The following is a 20,458-nucleotide window of genomic DNA, read 5'->3' on the forward strand; positions in this document are numbered from 1 at the left end:
TAGAAACTCTGAAAACTGAAAGAATAAAAGGGACTCCAAATTCTGGAGACTCTTAAGTGTCCTTTTAGAATACCACAAGGAGATACATTTTCACTCTGAAAAAAATGAAAATTTTGTCTGTTGTTTGTTCTGACCTTCTCCAAAAGTTTAAAGCCGTTTGGAAACCATGGTTGTTAAACCTGGCCAGCACTGAGGTGATGGGTGCTTTAAAGTGCTGGAAGAAAAAAACGTGTAACTGTTCTCTTGACAGGGTTCATAAAGAAAAGCAATGAGTGTCTGTGCAGATGGGGTGCTCTCTTCTTTGGATTGTTGCATTTAAGACAATCTTTTCACAGACTTTATTCTTCCCTTACACTTGAAGCTCTCCATTGGGCAAGTCACAACTCAGTATCCTATAATCCCCAAGTACTGAATATTTCATTTCTCTAGTTACCAAAATAATAGGGCATCAGTAAGTCAAGCTATACAGATCAAAACAAAAGATGTTTTTGTTCTGACCAAGTCTAAACCCTCTAACACGTGAGCTTAGAAACCTTTGGCAAGTTCTCCAGCTTTTCCCTAAAAGGTTTCAGCAGGCCAACACTAACGTGAAGGCAACTGCTAGGACATTGCTCATTGTGCAAACAATTTCCTGCTGTGTTCCAGCATATTTTGATCTCTTCAAAGAGGGAAAAAAAACCCCTCACCTGTTTGTTTTTTGAAAATAGCACAGCAGGATCCGCTGCCTGGAGTTCTCCCCTTCCTTACACAGAGTGTATGTGATACCCCAAACTCTGAGGCTTAGAGGGGCCCCTGCAAGCAGCCATCAGTGAGAAAGCTGGGCTGGGGCATCAGTAATCCTTGTGAACCCTCTCTCAATTAAAATAAAAGAAACAAAGGACTGGTGATTTAGTATTTAAGTTTAGTTTACTCCCTGCACTCGTAACCTCCAGAGCAAACAGTTGCATGTTAAGTAGTTCAATAGAACAGAGAATACCTTTTTGTGTTCAGAATTCACCTCCTGCCTGGCCTCACATACCTGAGGTTGGGTCACCTTAGGAATAACTAGCAGCAAGAAAGCTGAAATTTGCAAATTCAGTCCACCTGCAACATTAAACACAAACCCACATACCCCAGCCTCACTACACGACAGTTGCCACAGCCCAGAATTAAAGGCAGATGAATTCGCTGTTTACAATTTCATTTGCTTCTCTTCTTCTGGTGTCTTGTGAGGATTACAGTGAAGAACCAAGTTCTGACAGGGTGGCACTATGGTGTTACTGAACAATCACTAACTCTCAGTCACGAAAACCTGTAACATAAAGATTTTTCTTGTATATCATGCTAATGGAGTTCTTAGATATTCCATAAGTGGCCACTCACAGAACACTGCTCTGTTACAATGACTGGTGGCAGTGTGATCATTTGTGGATGCCAAGACTGCACGCTGTCTTCAGTTTGAAGAGCACTGGGGTTCTTGGTCAGTGCTCAAAAGCAAACAGAAGAGAAAGAGATGCATTCAGTTAAAAAAGGAACACACATTAAAAAAAAACCAAACATGCAGGAAACCGCTAAATAATTACAATAAAGCTTAATGGCACTTGCTGCAGTAAACATACAGCTGCTACTTGGGAAGCCATCAGTATCTTTCAGTATCTCAAACTAGTATCAGAAACTGCAACTGCTCCAGGTTAGATCCTTTGCAGATGGGCTAAACTTCCTTCAAGTGGAGAAATTGCTCATTTATAGAAGCTGGGAGCATTGCCTCCTGTTGTCATCTTACAGCAAGGCTGACACCGAACTGCAATGATACCGAAGTTCCCATGATCTACACCCCGAGGCCGCGCACGCCCACTGTGCCGGGTCTGGCCGAGCTGCAGCCGGGCAGCGCTGACGTCTGAGAACCTGAGCTGCTGCATCAGCAGCGCTGCGCAGGAAGCTGGGGGCGGGGAGGCTGTTTGTGCTGTTTAACCCAGTCAAAGCTCTGGAAAATGCATTCAAAGAAGGAAGTGGACACCGAACAAAGTGTGAACACAGTCAGCTGGTTCACAAGTAACAGAAGTCACTTGATCTCCAAGTATAACGCTTCGCAGGCAATGTTGTCCATGGTTTAACATTTTGCAAGGGTTCTGTTTGCCATGTGCTGCAGAGAACTAGTTTTATTATATTACAGCTTTCTTGGACTAGCACTGAGGAGAGCGTAACTGCTCACATGTGCAGCATTATAGATCAGGGCAACCACAACCACTATAGTGGGGCATAGTGGAAAGCCATAACTGAGACAAGACTTCCTGCCAGAACTAGGTCAGAGATTTTATCCAGTAGCTTCTAGACCAAGTTCTTGTATTTCACAGAATCACAGAATGTTAGGGATTGGAGGGGACTCTGAAAGATCAGAAAGCAGCTGAGTTGCGTTGCCCAGCTGGAGGCAGCCAGTGTTGTCTGAAGTTGCCCAGGACATTCAAAACACCAACCAGGGTGGACAGGTGTGTTGCAGGTCCCAAGATACCCCCAGGCATCACAAATGACACTGAAGCCCTGTATAACCTGTCATCCGATCTAACTGCCATGTTCAAAAACCCCTAACCCCCTATGGTTCTAAAGAAAAAGACATAATTACTTAAAAAGCCTGCCCACTACTGTGTTTTCCCTCTCCTCTTCCCTGTTCTGAAATAGGGCTTACACAGTACCCTGCCACTCTCTTCGGGTGAGCTTGACCTCTCCAGCTTTCCCTTTAGATTGATCTTCATCTGTAGAAAAGGCATTTGGTTCTAATACTGCTAGTTTCTGGGTCTGAACATCAAATTTCAAGTCATGCACTTTGTTCCTTAAGAAGCTTTCATAATCTTTGACAACTTCTTGAGTTGTTACAAAAAAGAGCCTTTCAAAACCTTTCAAAACCATAAAAGCAGAAGTATGTTAATCAAAGCTGTTAAAACTACATGGTATGTGTGAAACATTTACATTTTAAACATCAATATTAAAGGGAAGAGATGTACATGTAATAAAGGTGGACAAAAGTCTACATTTAAAAAAATTACAGCAAGCCAATCTATAGTTAAAGAATCCTATGTACTGCAAGGAATGTATACCAAAGCATTAATGCAATTATGGTGCCAGGACTGAACAGTGTTGCAAGTATTATGAAAGCATGGATGAAACCAAACATCAGTGTTGCTGAATTCACACAATCAATGTTTACCGACAAACCAATCCAGATTCTGACACCCCTCCCTTGATCCCCTCACCACCCCCCCAGACAGCAAAGCAAGACTTCAGCAAAATTAGTATATCCAGAGTTATTTCAAAAGGGATTCCAGCCCAGGAGGTGCTGCACAGAGATACAGGGCAAAGAGAAACAGATGGTAACTAGAATGTACCTTCTTTTGCACAATTGTGCTCACTGAATTTAGCCATCGGTACTACTACTGGAAACATCCTGAATCTGCAAACAAATCAGCCTCAATCACACAAATAACAAATAAAAGTACATGTTTTGGCCCTTTTTAGCTAGTCAAAACTTTGATCCAATGTTGCAACCGCAATTCTGCTGGAAGTAAAACATGCTGTTCATTCTACACTGTCTAAATTCCAAACTCAGTGGACAGATTTCCCAAGATGGCAGGTGATTGTAGCAGGAGACCCAGAGCCTTCTTCACAGACTTACAGGGAACATACAGCACCTGTAAGTATGACTGACTATTTACTTGCTAGGGACAAACATTTCCCCCACTTAATACAAGCTTTGCTCTAAACACTGGGCAACCATTATACAGGGTTAGTCACAAGCTATTCTTTTTCATGTATACACTTCACCACTCCAATACACATAGGGTGCTCTCTTTTTAGAAGAGATAACTCATGTAGTATAGCTACAGTCACATGTAAAGTGATGAAAGTCAGTTAAATCCACACAACTTGCAAATATTTGCAACCTAAAACTTCAAGAAATGGTATTCTCACCACAAAACCATCTTTTTGTTGGCAGGTCTTAAGACTGAGAGGTATCTACTATGCAAGGGATCCAAAGCTGAAAGGAATAAACTGAGAGTCAACCAGTAAGGAAACAGGAGTCTCCAGACTACCTGTTTACAAAACAAGACTCAAGAGGGAGCTGCAAGATCCTACTATTCAATTGCACAATCACTACAAGTCCCAAAGAGAAAAGTAGCTTTTACATTTTAAACCCTAGCATAAAAGGGACAAAAATTGCTGTATGGCTTCCCTCTGCCCCATCTAAGGTCATGAGGACCATTCCTGGCCAGGATTTCTATCCTTTGAGAAAATAAAAACAGAAGGAAGCATCAGATGCTGTTAGAGGTTTTTTGGAGGTTTGTTTTAAAAATAATGTTAATGTTCCCTACTTTACCAGAGGCAATCATGAACCAGCACAGAAGCTCACTTCCCTGTTCAAAACAATGAATGAGAGAGACACAGAATTAAGTTTTATTGTACTTTTATAGGCAACCAACCAACCTGGAACTTTTGTCAGAAGACAGAATTCCAGTCACTGCAGTCTGCAGAGAAAAGGCAACAATGGCAACAGAGTAAACAAGCACTCACTTGAGAAACAGAAATATTTTAATTCAGTCTTCATATAGACTATTATTAATACACACTACACAAGTATCTAGACACAAACAAAACTTTAAAAAAGTCCTCCTGTTTCTGCAACAGTTGGCCTTTTCTCAATTCCACAAAAAAGCCAAAACAAAACCAAAATAGTAGCTGAAGGTAATTAATATTAAATATAAATAAACAGCAATCTCAATGTACTTCCTCACTGCAACACAGAGGAAACTCATGATAAGAGTTATGCCGAGCTCCATTTTAGGAACTCAACCAGAAAGTTTTTTATTCAAAGTGACACAAGGGCATACTAGTAAAACTGCTTTCCTTACTTAGAAAACTACAAAAACCTCAACATAGTATTGAGTTAGTTTTATTAACAGAAATAGTCTTTGGCAAGGAAAATCTAACATATAGCGTTAGATAGTGGATTAATCATCTTCTGCATCACAATTTTCCATTCTTAAGACACTGCCGGCTTAAGCCTCAGCAGTCAGATGATGACAGAAACAAAGACATTTTGCAAGTTTCCCTCTTTACGAAAGAAATGTACGAACTGTGCCCTTTATTGTCCCCCTGCAAATCGGGCACTTTCTGAGGGAGGGTGCACATTCTTTGCATACCACTAAGTGACCACATGGAATAAAAACAATAGAAACTTCTTTGTCCATGCAGACTTTACATGTTCTTTCCTCTTGCAGTCTTCTTAATTGTTCTTCCATAGGTAAACCTGGAAAACAACATTTAACTTTTAAAGATGCCTGAATGCATGCATTCTGATTAGAAAACAGCCATGTTCCATTTCACCCTGTATTTCCCTATCTATATTCACTAATTATAGATGGCAGTGAGAAAATAAGTACATTTTCCAGAGCTCAGAAAGTGGCATGCAAGGCACTAGTCTGTACTTTCCACTTCTGTGAGATGACAAACAGCTCAGAGACTGGAGGCCAACTGCAGTTCCTCAAGACAAACCAATGTTTACATTTTAGCAAATACTGCACTTTTCTTGCTTGGATATTGGAAGCAGAGAGCACAGCCTGACTGCTGGAAATAAGCTATAGTCAGGCTTGTATACTTCTCTGCAGTCTATTAACATATTAAACTACAGAACTGAGAACCAGCGCAAACTCAATCTCATGTCTGACAAGTTTTTATCTACCCAGCTGTTGATGAGGTCAAGCTAGACCTTAGGACACTTATAAGCCACTCTGAAAAAGAAGAGATGATGCTGTGGAATGCTAAACTACTATTTACTGTCCAGTCTTCAGCAAATGCCTGAGTGAGAGCTTGTGACCAGATCAAATCCAGCGTGTGCTTGAACTGTCAGGCTCCAGAAAGCTCTGCCTCATATGGTGAAGCACATGTCAGGATATAGTTTACAGCTGATAGACTTGCTCGCAAGTCTGCACATGCACCAAAGCAGAATTAGGGAGAGAGTAAAGCATAAAACCTATTTCTTAACCAAAGTAATTTTCTTTTTTATGATGTTAGCCTTTAGTCCCACAATACCCTTTAAAGTAAGAAGGCAGAGTTTATGTTACCTGAAACATCTTCTGTGGGAACATACTTCATGTTCTTCTCCACTAAAATAAGAGAAAAAAATCCTAGTCATTTGACTGATCTATATTCAAATGGCATCTGAGTTTTTTTAATCTTTAGGTTCCTATGACAGCACTGGTTAAACTTCTAAAAATTTACAGCCTTTAAGAAAAAAAAAAAAAAAGACATACCAAATAAGTCTTTGTACAGGACAGGGTCACAATCTCGTAGACAGTTTCTGAATATGCTGGCTGCTTCATTTCCCTTCACTAAAACTGTATCTATCAGCTCCCTTGCTTGCAATGGTGTCTGAGTCTTCTGCTTAATAACATCATGCTCCAGTTCTGTTATCACTTTAGCAGATAGTAAACTCCCCAGGATTGGAAGTACACATGTTAAACGTTGGAATAAAGCCATTCGATTCTTTCGGATTAAGGACAAATCATCTGGAATGCAAAGAGGATTAGATGTTTGTTAGGAATACACTACTCCAAGTTTTTGTGCTTAAAAATAATTGATTCATTCTTTAAACTCTACTCGAAACATTCACTTACTACGCAGCATTAATAAAGACCTCAGTAAGTTTTAGTGGTATGCACATAAAGAACAGATTCAAGAAAACCAGAATATAAACAGCTTCTGCGCTGAAGCCTTTTCACCAATGAAAACTCCTGCTCCCATCTCTAGGTTAAATATTCTGAGGGGATCTTGTCTAACTTTACACTAGCAAGGCTTAAGTTCTCTGCAGAGCTGCAAAGAAAAAACAAAGACTCTGTACAACACCAATGCTGACAACCAGCAGGTTAACTTTAGTCAGCGAGGGTCAAAATCATGTCTGAAATGTGGACAGAATCAAGGTTTTCTAAGAAGTGTCCAACAGAATTACAATATGTGCAAGAAAAACAGAAGTAGAGCACAACCAGACTTGGGAGATTTTTTTTTTAAATAGTCTATCACAAACAACAACAAAAAGTCATTTGCATTACAATTTAATGGCTGAATCCATGTTTTGACAGAACATACAAGTAGGGAAGAAGCAGTCTTAATTCAATTTATAATTGAGAAGTTTCATTACTGCTTCACAGACTCAAAAATAGGATTGTTTTAGGCTTCAAATTTTACCCAGTATTAAAACAATAGGAAATGTTAAAGACACATCAAATAAACACTGTTAAATAGCTGACCTACATGGTTGAGTCAGACACAGAAAAGCAGATCTTTGGCCATCTTACAGAATCTAAATTTGTAAAAGTTTATGGCCTCTTCTGGGAAGTGGATAGGGTGGCTCACTGATTCAAGTAGCTAAAAGAGCAGGCAAATATGGAAAAAAAAACAGAGTGTGCCAAATAAAGTATTTTTGTTCAGTCTATTTTGTTAACAGCAAAATATGAAGGCACACAAATTTTAAAAATATGGCTTTGTTCCTGTGGGGAGAATCAGGTGATTCCGAACCCTTGACACCTATATGAACCTGTTTGTGAAAGGGAACTAAACAATTTCCAGATTGCTACTTCTATAGAGATATCCTGACAATGCTTTTAAAGAAGCTGAACGTCATAGCAATTAAACTAAATCACTAAGTGTATAAAAGCAATTATAAAACTGCTTTTATTCACGCCTTATGCATACCTGATGCCACTTCTTCAAATTGTCTCTCTTTCTCTTCTTCCCTCTTCTCATCTTCAGCAGTGAGCAGATCAGCCACAAGATCATTAACAGTCTTGTAGTTTTCTCCAGTGGCCAAGATTTTACTTTGCACTGTTTGCTTTATTAACCTTCTACTGAATCCCATCTCCAAGGCAGCTTTAACCACAGGCGTGTTCATCATGATTGCATCTTCTGAATGACTCTCTCCAGGCTCAAAACGGATAACTAATCAAAGAGGAAAATCACCATGTATAACATAAGTCAAATACCTATACAACTCAGAAGTTGGGCACATCAACATTACCTACACATGCATATATATACATGAATACCTAGCATTAAAAAGTTTCAATGGTTAAATAGACCTTTTCAAAAAAGTAGTTAGTTTTAAAAACAGAAGCCAGTTACTTAGATTCAATTGGAATGAATCCATTAAAAACTTCGGTCCATGTCAGGCCTTCACTAAAATCTAGAACAAACTAGAGAAACCACAGAGAATTCCATCATGTCTTAGCAGCTTTTTTTTTTTACACTTAGTCATTTCTAACTTCAGCCTTGAAAAATGTCTTGGGGAGGGAAGAAGATCAAAATTCACAGTTTCTAGTACAAACAATTGCTCTGTTCCAGCTCTTGATCAGTATTTTCCATTCAACTTACTAAACACCAGACACGCAGGATTCTGACTCACTGTCCTCAGCCAGCAGGGACCATGACAGCGTAACCCACTCACCCCAAGCGTCTTTCTGAGCTCAGAAAAACTTCACTTCATCAGCTCATCCTACCCTCTCCCTGAGCAGCACTGCTCAACTCAGAGCATTCACCTAGCTATGTGCCTAAAAGTGGAGTTGCATCACTGCGTAGTCATGACACCCTCTAGCAACTGTTCTGCCAAGTTCAATACCATAGGTCAATTTAACAAATGCCAAATCAACTTGTTTTGTTTAACCCAACCACAAAACTAGAAACCACAAATGCGGCCGATGCCAAATATTCAAAACCAAAAATCTTCATATGATCTGCTAATATGGAAACTGGGAAAATGAAAGAGCAGAACTCTTAAAGGTGCTTCCTCGAAGTTTGTCCATATAACGCCAAAACTACCTAACTTCTATCATTAGTTAGAAAATCCTTAAAATACTATTGTTTCCAAGAAAGATCTAAGACTTATTAAACAAATTAGCTTTGGATAGCAAATCATTAAGTTTGCAAAATACAAGTTTAAGAACATGCTTTAATATACATACTTGGGGGATCCATATTTTCATCAACAGGCATATCAGAGGTTGACAAGAGCTGTGGAACAAAAGAGAACTACATTAGTTTCAAAGTATTGCACTTCCCCCTGCATGCCTCTCTAACACACTCTTCCCGCACCAACCATGCTAAGCTCTTTATCTGAATGGCACCCATTACATATTTTACATGCAGTTACATGTCTGCAAATTTGTGCAACTCTGTAACCAATAAACAGTTAGTGCTGACCACTTCCATGGAGAAAAATTTGGCTTACTCTTGCCAGAAAAGTTATGGACAGAAAAAATTCAGGCTGTCCATGACTCATTTCTGAAATAATAATTACTGATCTACATTATTCACTGAAATATACATAATCAGAATTTCCCTCTCCTGACATGAAGGAGCTTATTTTACTGCCCCATAACACTTTCCATAAGTAACTGGTATATGTTAAACTCTACTAGTCCAAGTCCATTAGCCATGGTTCAGCACTGGTTTCATTTCTATGCTCATGAAGAGCATTTACTGTGTTAGAAACCCAGCAGAAATACATGCAGAAATGAGGCAGAAGGATGGACTGAACTCCCAAAAAGAACATAGCACTCTGCAACAAGGGAAAAACAAAGTTATAGAAGAGTAAAGTTTACCTGTTCAAGAAGATGGGGGAACCTGGCCTGAATCTGACTTACAAACTCTCCTCCTTTTACACGAAGCAGATACTCACACCTGAAATATTGACAAAAGTGTATACTAAGTCATACCTTCTATTTGTCAAATTAAAAAAAATACAGAAGAATGAAACAGTTTACAGTAACACACCATAACTTAAATACATGTTTCTCTTTCTTCAGAAGGGAAGGTTCTCTTAAATGGAAGTTTGATGTAGCCCAGGGGCCTAGACACTTTGATAAAGCTTTACCATGATGTTCAGCAGTCAGGAGGCTTACACATATAAATGCAGCAGCTGTAAATTCTACTAGCACTTCTAATGAAAATGGCATGTCATGAGAAATGATACCCTCTCAGCATCACTACAAACTGCAGTGATAAACTGTTTCCATCTTGCATCTCACCATTCTCATCTTCTACTCAAATCATTCAAAATAAGTTAACAAAATTTAACACCACTATCAAAGCCAGATCGCTTCATTAATGCAGAGTTTTCTCTCTTAAGTACATTTTCTGGAAAGCATAACACCAAAGGGAAAAAAGGTATCATTTAACTCTACACACCTCATGTAGTCCAACAGTACCTAATATATTGCCCATGAAAGACTAGCTGGAGATCTATGATGTGAAGAATTACTATTAGCTTTCCTGAAACTAAGTGAATTCTGTCATTGATGGAGATTTCCACAAACACAGATAGCAATGAGGTATGCAATTGCCATTTAATTATGGGGGGGACATTTAAAGAAGTTACTTCTGTCATTTTTCCAAGAGACATGTTAAAACAATCGCTGAAACCCTCTTCACAAGCCTTTCCACACCTAAGAAACTAAACCACACCTGCTGAAAAACTGGTTCAAGAGCATTCAGTGTGGGCACAGAACTAGACCAAGGCAGCCAGATATTCCTTCTACTTCATTTCTCAGCAGATTTTTCTCTCCTCAGTCTGCTTTCTGACTGCTTCTCTCAGGGAAGTATACTCATTAACAATGCAGCCTCACTCGCTAATAGCAATTCGGGGATGCACACAGCTTTCGAGTATGAGACAGAAGGCATTAAATATCATGCTTAATGAAGGAATATTTTAATTGAAGCCACCTTAGCTCTTCAGAGCTTTTAAATAGAGGTACATGAAATACATCTAAATGAAAGACTGAGTTTGTACATCATATGGTGAAGTTAAACAAAACCATTAAGTGCAATATATATATCTGTCAAAATGAGAAGTATTTAAGGATGTATACAAATTATGATAAAGATTTGCAAGCTACCTTGGAAACCACTTTGCATGCTCAATCCATGGATCATCTCCAGATTCCCAGCACCTCAAACCACCATCACAGCAAAAACACTTGACATCATCATTGCGTCCTTTAAAAAAAACAAGGCAAAATATTTAGCAAATACTCGCACAATTTACTTTGAAGGAAATGCTGACATAGCACTATGAATAAAACTGGAGATGTCTGTTTTTCTTACCTACATAGTAAAAGCCAGCATCTGCAAGCTGTTCAGGCTGAACTGGAATTCTAGTTGGCCAATTTATGAATGTTTTAACACGTGCTTCATGGGTTTGCATGCTCACATTTGAGACATTGAAACATGGTTGGTCACGGGTAAGGTTTTCCACAAAAGGGCAGTTAGGGAAGTGTCTCCGATGCTCTGACACAGCATTGTCTTTTGGCTCCCAGTTACTTAGCCGACCACCACAGGTGAAACAAGCAACTTTGTCTGCTGTCCCCAAGTAATAAAGTCCAGCCTTTGCCAGATCAGTGGGTGACAGAAACGTCAGTGGCCACGAGTGAAAAGTGCGTAGTCTAGCATCTTCTGTACTCATAGAAGGATTGTGAAGTTTAGGTCTCAAGAACGAAAGGTCTTCAGCTGCCCTAGTAGTTACTGGGTCTTGAGGAAAACTGGAATACGAGCCACTGAAATAACCAACTTGATCTAAACTTGGAGGAAGTGTTACGGAATGCAGAGATGGTGAGAGGCTGTTTGCAACCAGAGGTGAAAAGGCCGAATGAGAGGACAGTCCAAGGTTGTTAACTGAAAGCATGTTTTGAACAAAACTGCAGCTAGGATACAGCTGTTTATGTTTTTCCATAGCATTATCTCCTGGTTGCCAGGTGTCCAATGTTAAGCCACAACTGAAGCACTTCACTTTATCTTGCACACCAGTGTAATAAAACCCAGCCCGGGCAAGACTCCGTTCTGACACTGGCACGTTAACAGGGAAAGTAGAAAATGTCGACATTCTGTAGAGTTCACAGGATAAATCATACTTCAGCTCACCACAGAAAGCACTCTGCTTCATGATGCTAGCCAAGAAAGGGCTGTTCTCCATTATGTTCATAATGGACTACTTTTGGATGAATGGGACAAGTCTTCCTCTGGGAGGTAGTTGTGTGCATTAAAGGGAATTTGGAATAACCCCTGCCTGTACAAAAGTAAGAACCTGAAAATGAAATACTTTAATGTGCAACTTTGAACTCATATGTGAATAGAATCAGCCTCAGGATCAACAGCCTTTAAACATTTGAGAAGTTCTTGTACTTAAGTTTATGCAACTGCTTTCAGGACAAAAGCTGCCCCATCCCAGTTTTACAATTGAAGGAAGCATGTAAAAAAGGACTTTCCCTTGAATCATATTGGCATCACATGCTTCATGCTTTTCCTTGTACTGTACATCTGGGAGAGCAGCATCAATTTGGCAGGCTAGTGGAGGTGAGATCCAGAGGGGAAAAATCTCAAATGGGCTTATCAAAATCCTTTGTCAATAAAGAAACTAAAATGGGGGGCAACTAAAACCACATCATTTTTAACCAGAATATATGTTAAGTGATTTAAGAACTATTTCACCCTAGACAGCTGACAAATATGCAGCTCATACACATGTAAAGATTTTAGTTTGCAAACCTCAGTAGGAGGCTGAAAATAATGATTTATCAAGCTTAAAGGGCGTTTTAAAAAAAGAGCCTCTGAACTAACATTACTGAACTGATCTGATATACTTGCTACCACTAGACTTCCAAAAACACCCTCAACTTCTACATATTGTTGTAATAATTGTAAAGACTAAAGAAGTTAGTGTCCACTCAACTCCACATATATTGAGTATTGACCTATAAACAAATACACTGCCTCTGACAAGGAGGAACTGTCTTAATTAACAAGACTGGAATAGCCCCAGGCTTTTCTGTCTATAACATTGTCAGCACAGACTGAACAGAGCATTTCAATTTTAACCTGGTGCCTTAGTTACAAGTATAGAGATATTAAATTTAACATAAACTAATTTCCTTTTGTTGGGACATTCTAATGTTTTATACTGTTGAATTAAGTTTTTTCTGTATGCCATGTTTATGGCATACAGAAGCAAACAAAATTCTTAGATTTAAAAAAAAAAGAGAAAATTTGAAGCCTTAGTTTCTTTATTCGTGCACAGAACTACCTCCCAGAGTTCAGACTGAAGTCCCTTTTAAGGTGCCTACGCCTCCATGTTGATACTGACTGTTCGCAAGAAGAAATTGTAAGAATCTATAGTTTCAATCATTTAATTATTTTGAGCAGAACAAAACCTGTAAGGAAGAAAGACAGGAATGTTTCAAAATATACAAAATGAGGTGTGTGTTACAGCTATAAGAACAGAAACTGCACAAACTGAAACACTAAAATCTCAATGTAAGCTTTTTGTAATGTTAGCTAGAAAGTTCTGGGAGTCAACTTTACATACTGTCACATGGACTGGATTTCACACACGTAATTTCCCTGTTACTGACACATACGCAAAACTGTTTAATCTACAAGCAGAACTTTTTTTGGCAGATGGATCAATCAGGCTGCTTGACCACAAGCTGTATAACTAAAGGTAAGATCTTGTACTAAAGAAGTTACATCCATTTAAATTGATTTAAGCCTGCAGGTTTTCAAACAACGAAGATCCTGTTTTGTCACACTGACTTAAATATTTGAAGTACAGGATACCAGCAAAACTGAACTTCATCATAAATTCCAGGTAAGGGAAAAGACAAAGTTCAAATGTTTTTAAATATATAAACTTATATTTATTCACACTTACATATATAGCGTTCTATTTTACAGTATCAGTTCCTCAAAAGTCCCTCTAGGAGAGACTCAAAACAGATATCCTTGTCGTGTTGACACAGCATTAGAAAAATCAGCTACTGGAAAACAGCAGAGCATTTCCTACTCAACAGCTCTTAGAAGATTTGCTCTTGATCTGGTCACACTATTACTACTGCTAGCTTCTTAATCACTGCAGACATGAGTTACAAACACCTTACACCAACCCACTCCTTTAGCACGGACGGTGGGACTAAGCTATCAACACACATGCACCATGCCAGTCTGAGAAGTTAAGCCAGTTGACATACTGGAGAAAGTCAGAGCAAATGCTAGAAATATAAGAGCAAACTGCGATCCTGATAACCTTAAAACATTTAGGATCAGTTAAACCTCAGATCCTCTGGTCATTTTCTGCCACTCTTCTTCTAATATTATCCTCCACTACAGCCCTGGGTATCCTTGATTTCCAATCACCCAACTGTTCTGAATCTCATGGGTTTTTCTTCCATTATCCTGCAGCGACATTAAGTCCAGGATAGTGATACTGAAAGTAGAGCAAACTCAAAGCTCTCGTGTCACAACCCAAGCAAAACAAGTTTACTCTCTGAGCACCCGTCGCTAAGTTTACAGACCTCGAGCACCGAAATGCGCGGGTCCCACACCCCCGGCGACAGCCCCGCGCTCCCCCCGCTCCCCGCCCGGCTCGGCGGGGCCTCACTCCACCGCACAGCACCGCGGGCTGCCGGCCCTGCTCCGTGACCCAGCAGGGCCGCCCCGCTCCCCTGCAGCGCGGAGGGCAAGGCCCGGGGCGGGGCGGGGCAGGCCTCTCAGCCCCCCGGGTGTCCCCTGCCGCTGCCCGGCGACGCGAGGCCGGTGACAGGTGCAGCCACCGCCTGGCACGGCGCATCCCCGCCCGCCGGCCCCTCACCCGTGCGCCGACACTCGACGCGGCTCCCGCAGGAGCTCCTCCCGACAGGGCCCCAGCAGGCCGCGGCCCGGCCCCCGCCGCACCCCCGTACTCACGGCCTCCGGTCGGGCCCCCCACAGCGGGCGGGCCTGGTGCGCACCCCCGCCTATATACGGTGTTTGGCAGGGGGGCGGCGGGGGAAGGTGCTTCTGGCTGGTACGGCGCCTGCCCTGGAAACTCCGAGGGGAGGCGCCGCACCGGGAAAGCCCCGGCGCCCCGGGCGCATGTGCGGCCTGGCGGTGCGGGCGGGGCTGCCGCGCTGCGCCTGTCCCGCGGCGGGGGGGGCGCTGCCGGCCGTCCCGTCCCGGCCCCTGCTGAGTGAGCGCCTTCGTGCGGCAGGAGGAGCGTTCCCGGGGGCTGCCTGTGCCCCTCGGCCCCCGCGGCTCCCTCGTGCGGCCTGGCCGCCCCCTCGCTCGTTGCAGCAGCTGCGCTGCGGGGTGAGCGCGGCCGCGGCCCCGGCGGCAGCGGGGACGTTCGGTACTTTCCTGCCGGCCGGGGAAACCCGCCAGATGAGCGCGCGTCTCTGGGGAACGGCCCGGCGGGGATTTCCAGCCCCTGCTCCGCGCCGGCGGGACGGGGAAGGGCCGGAGGGGCCTGCGGGACCCGGCGCTGGCAGGAGCCGCAGCACGGCCCTTCTCCGGCTGTGCGAGCTCGGCGGCGCCGGTCCCGCCATGGGCCGCAGCCGCTCCTGCACGGCTGGGCTGAGGGGCGGCCAGCAGGGCACTTGCTGCACACCCCGCGGTTCTACCTTTTCTCCTCGACACCAGGGTAAAACAGGGTTGCTTGGCCACATCTCCTAATATAGGCAGCTCTGCACGCTGCAAGAGGGGAAACATAACTGGTGAAACACTTAAGTCATTAAAGTCACAGGGGAAGAACAGGAGGGAGGTAAAATAGAATATAAATTTCCACCGGAGGGGCTTAGGACAGGATGTCTGCATACAGAAACCTGAAAAAACTTCCACAGCAGGTACCAGAGCAGTGACCCGAGCTCAAAATCTCCCAGTCATGGTCTGGCATTTTCTATAAGGAAACAGCAGATACAAGATTTACAAAAAAGCCCCGTTTTGTGATGACGGAATGGTGGTGGAGTGTGTGCACAACTGAGAACTGAAGAGTAAAAATAAAGGAAGTGTAACTGAACAGAGCATTATGACACTAGCGGGTAATTTTCTGTGACAGAGTTCCAGTAAGATGAATTTGCAATAGACTCATTCTTTTCTAAAACTGTTTCCAATTTCCTGTCATATGGGATGAAATTTATCATATATAACACTACTATCTGACAAATCTCAAGCATCTAGCTGCTGTGACAGCTAGTATACTATAGCTACTACTGTAACAATATTTAACTTGGCATAATCATAGATACAGAAATGTTTGCTGTTTCAGCAGTTGCACAAAAAAAAGGTTAAAAACTTCTTTTAAAAGTGTAAAATGGTTATCATGTCACTGATGTCTCATCTATGGAAGCTGCTGACATGAAGAAGACAAGGCTACAAGTTCAAAAATTGAGTTGGGTCTCCAAATACCTTATCAGAAGAGTAATGGGATGTGGCGTTTAGGGTTTTATTCAATACAGGGAACTGTTTAATGTCACATAAGGAACTGAGCTCTGTCTGTGTACATTTGTGTTGCTTTAATTGCAACTGCTCAAAGATTTACTTTTCACAGAGCAAGGTGGGGATGCTCCCAGTTTGCAAACTTCAAGCAGGGCTCCCCAGATTGAAGTTTCATTGAATCTATTGTAACAGATTATTGACTTTTTACCATGTGTTCTCCCAGCACTAATTAATCCAGTGTTCCTCCTTAACTCTCCACAGCCCGCATGGCTCCCTCCCTTGTGCCATTCCACCCCCAGCCATGGATCTGCCCTTTGCCCCTCTGTACCCTTCTCATCCCAATCTGGCTGTATAAACTGCTCTTTCCTCCCCTCCCAGGCCTCAAGGCAGCAGTTTCAGGCTCTCCCTTTCTGCTTGACAAGAGCTCATGTCGCAATGAGGAGGAAGGGAGGGGAAGGAACAAAAAGCAGGCTAAAATATTTGTAATAGCAGAAAAAGAGGTGTAGCGGCCCTGAGCTGCCAGGCTGTTTCTGCTTGCTTTGCCTCTACAAGTATAGTGACAGCTCCTCCCATTCTCCATTCCCAGCAATTCCGTTGTTTTTCAGAGAAAGATAAGAGGGAACTTTCCCCACCTACTTAGATGCAATGGTGGATAGTAATTTCCCCAGAGGACATGAAGTAAGAACATAACTAAAGGTTTCTCCTTAGGATGGAAATTCCTGAGGAATCAGGCATTATCATCGGCATCCTGAGCCTGGCTTCTGCCTGGGACCAAAGTAACTCACCAGAGAGGACAGCAGTGGTGCTTAAGTCCTACCCTAGCTAAATACAGGTTTTGGCTTTAGTTCTCAGGCTGTGTCACATCACGGTGGGACTGATCCTTATTCCAGTCCTTTGACCTGCTGCAGCAAGCTTCCAGGATCACAGTCTTGACCTAAAAAACAGTAGGACCGATAAACTGAAACAAGGCACTCTAGTTTGCAGACCCTGGCTCTGGAGAGGGGGGAAGAGGCTGCATTCAGATAAAGCTGTCCTCAACCCAGGGAAACTGCTTTCTTAAGGAGTCCCATCTAATCATGGGGGTCAAAGTGCTCATAAAAGTGTGGCTGCCACATTACCAGTGCTTACAAAAATAAACCTAATGGCAGTGTTGACTGAAACAGCAAAAGCAATAGAGCAGATTTCTGGAGGTGGAGTGACCCTGCAGTGTGAGGGCATTATTAACACCAACACCCACAGCCCTGGATGTACCTGATGTGACTGCGTGCCCAGAAGTCTTCTCCCAGAGGCCTGGTGAATGTCAGTCTCCCCATGCTGTCATCCTTCTCTGATGCCTTCTCTCAGTTACTGTCTTCCACAGAATTAAAACATCTGGCTTTAATAGTGCCTCTGTAACACACCCCTAAACATTCATGAAGCGTAGGGGTAGAGACAAAGCACTGTTACTTGCCTTTCCATTGCTACTGCACTTCTCTGACATAAATATACTGTTACCTAGTTACTCACCACCATAAGTGACTGTCAGAATATCTCACTTTTTATTTCAACCTCACTAATTACATGCACACAACTTTAACAACCTGAGATGCACAAATATTAACCATAACTTTTATCTTAGATGTTTTTTTGAGATAAAACCAGCTCAAAGTACCAAATTCATCACATCAGTACTCTGTACTATCAGTACAGAGACAACCTATTCTGCAGTTTCAGTAGTACTGCTCTGTCTTTAATCCTAGCCAAGAACATAACTTGTAGTTGTATTTCAGGGACAAAGATTAGGTTAGGTGAAGAAAAAGTATTCCCTAGAACATGAAATGTGTTACTTCAGCTGAATCTATAGCCTGTCTGGCTGTTGATATATAGAAATAATAGAACCTGTCTTAGTTCCAAGCTGCTTTTGGGAGTGAGAAACAAGGCATTTCTGCAAGGCCTCACAAAGCTTCATCAGGGAGCGACGCAACTTGGCTAGTGAAGTGAGAGATGGAAGGAAAATCCTGTATCCTCTCTCCTACAAATCTAAACCCACCTATAAAACCTGTATTCAAAAATAAAAATGGTTATCACTGGCTAGTGCCCACATTTTTCAGCTTCCCAAAGGTATCAAATGCCTCCATGGAACACGATCTGCTTGTTTGGAACTTAGGAGCATTAGCTTCATTGCGAGCATCAACCCCTTTTCCAGCAGTAAAGAGGTAGGTTTTGTCTGTTAAACTGATCTAAAATGGCAATTAGCATTCCACAAAAAAACACTGACCAAATTCTATTTGGAAAATATGGCTCATTGACTCCTTCAGGACATAAGAGGAGGATAATAATGAGAGAAATAGGGGAAAAAAAAAATATATATACTAAGGAAAACGTAGGAAAAGCCGGCTCGAGACAGAAAATATGAACTGTAGACAAATTTTTACCATCTATTTAATTTATAAATGAAGTCAAGTCCCAAGAGAAGAGTAGTTCTGACATCTTGTAAACTTGAGATCAGGCAAACTATGTTTTGATAATCTAGGTGGATGCAAACTGCCCACTTTGTTTTGACTAAACACAGCAACAGGGCACCTACCTCTAGCACAAGGGATAACTATCACATCTAGACATAAAAGGCATCTATGACTCGTTGTAATAACCCAAAATGTTCAAGAAAAACCAGAAAATAGTAAAATAAATAGGGAAAAAGAAAAAAAAAACACCAAACCCAGAGCATACATCTTGCTGCTCCTTTGCTCCTTTACTGAAGGTCAGTACCTTCACAATCTGGAAAGTTTCCATTCCCTGTGCACCCTGACAGAGTTTTGTTTTCCACACCCTCCTACACAAGGGATCACAAGTACAAATGTTAAAGTTTACCTAGATCACTTGCGGGTTTTCTTTTCTCACATTTAGTGCTCAGATAAATTCTCCCATAGCCATAAATAGTTTCAAGAACATATCAAAACCACACTAAGTAAGTTGAGGTTTTCAAGTCAATCAGAAACTCATTGTTATTTACTTGGAGAATAAAAAAGAGTTGGAATGAGTTGCAGGAAGATCTTGGTAAATGTTGAGTGCAATTCCATTTTTAGATTTGAGAATTTGCTCACTTTTCTATTTTTTACTATCTGCTTCTAGGAAGACAGTTTTGTTCTCCTGATGGTATAATAAACATATCAGCAGGAGATAGGAATGTGAAGAGTGCCAAAGCAGAGATGATTGGACTAAAATAAGCCATATTTAGGTTTGAAGAGGACCACCTACATATCAAGGAAATCAAAAGGTTGCTATTCAGCTGCATCAAATTCTGTACATTGAAAGCTCCACATTCCTGGTTATTCCAAAGGAGTTGTCTTTCTAAGTATCAGGTTGTCTGCTTTGACTCCAAGTTACTTCCTGCTGTCATAGTAGGAAAATTTCTCTAGATCTTCTTTCGCTCATTTATTCCCCATCATCGCTCTGCAAATTTTAGATCCTTCCTGAGGTGTTTAGTGTGAGTAGAACTAGCTGTTGCTACACCCATTCTTGAGGGATCTTCTATGTCAGTACTTGTTCCATTGAAAGAGAATCAGATGTGACACTGTTTGGTTTCCTGAGAATTAATTATACTGGAGGTTTACTACTAAGACTACTATCAGGAAGCTGTTTGTGGATTACGCTACATGTGGCTGTTATCGCACTTTACCGAGGAACTGGTCATTGCCGTGATTAAGCGTTTCATTTAAAATGCTAACTACTTCAGAAATTAAATCGCCCATTCATAGGTTTTAGATATGAGGTGAAGTTGCCCAAAGTACCTACAACACAGTTTCAAACGGCACGTAAGCACATGGGAATTCACTAAGTTTCAAAACCAGCGTGCGAAAAGGAGAGTAAGTCTTATGTTGCCAAATGCAAAACAAGGCCCTAATTGCAGAAGCAAAACCGTAATCTGAGCTCTGTGCCCGAGTTCCCAGTGCAGCTCATGGGGAACCTATCTGTGGTTTACAGCAAAACTGAAAAAGCCATAAATCAACTCTGCTTCAACAATGATGGCACAAACATTTGTAGCAGACACAGGATTCAGTGACAGGAGCGGGGGCTGCTGAGGTTAATCCCGCTGCCAAATGGTAGTAAAACTGCAGCCTGAGAGAAGCTGGGCTTTTCCTTTAGTGTTCTGCTGTGCAATACTGTGTTTCTTAAGAATATTTTGAGAAATAAGAAGAGTTGCAGTTGTACTGAAAATCCT

At 41.7% G+C, this 20,458-nt stretch overlaps 1 protein-coding gene across 2 annotated transcripts; it reads right to left on the bottom strand.

Annotated features, from left to right (window-relative positions):
- Nucleotides 1-4,538: 4,538 nt before the first annotated feature.
- On the bottom strand, nt 4,539-14,888 carry BIRC2 (baculoviral IAP repeat containing 2). Of its 2 annotated transcripts, none has more exons than XM_080348630.1 (9): nt 14,752-14,888; nt 11,122-13,220; nt 10,914-11,013; nt 9,621-9,699; nt 8,982-9,030; nt 7,720-7,962; nt 6,282-6,536; nt 6,093-6,134; nt 4,539-5,278 (listed from the first exon to the last, which is right to left on the bottom strand). In XM_080348630.1, the coding sequence occupies exons 2-9, from the start codon at nt 11,993-11,995 to the stop codon at nt 5,085-5,087; spliced, it is 1,836 nt and encodes a 611-aa protein (XP_080204756.1). In that variant the 5' UTR covers nt 11,996-13,220; nt 14,752-14,888; the 3' UTR covers nt 4,539-5,084. The 2 variants fall into 2 exon arrangements, with proteins under 2 accessions (XP_080204756.1, XP_080204757.1); XM_080348631.1 differs by having other exon boundaries at nt 14,657-14,795.
- Between the last annotated feature and the right edge of the window lie 5,570 nt (nt 14,889-20,458).

The sequence above is a fragment of the Nesoenas mayeri genome, assembly GCF_963082525.1.
Source record: "Nesoenas mayeri genome assembly, chromosome: 1".
Lineage (NCBI taxonomy): Eukaryota > Metazoa > Chordata > Aves > Columbiformes > Columbidae > Nesoenas > Nesoenas mayeri.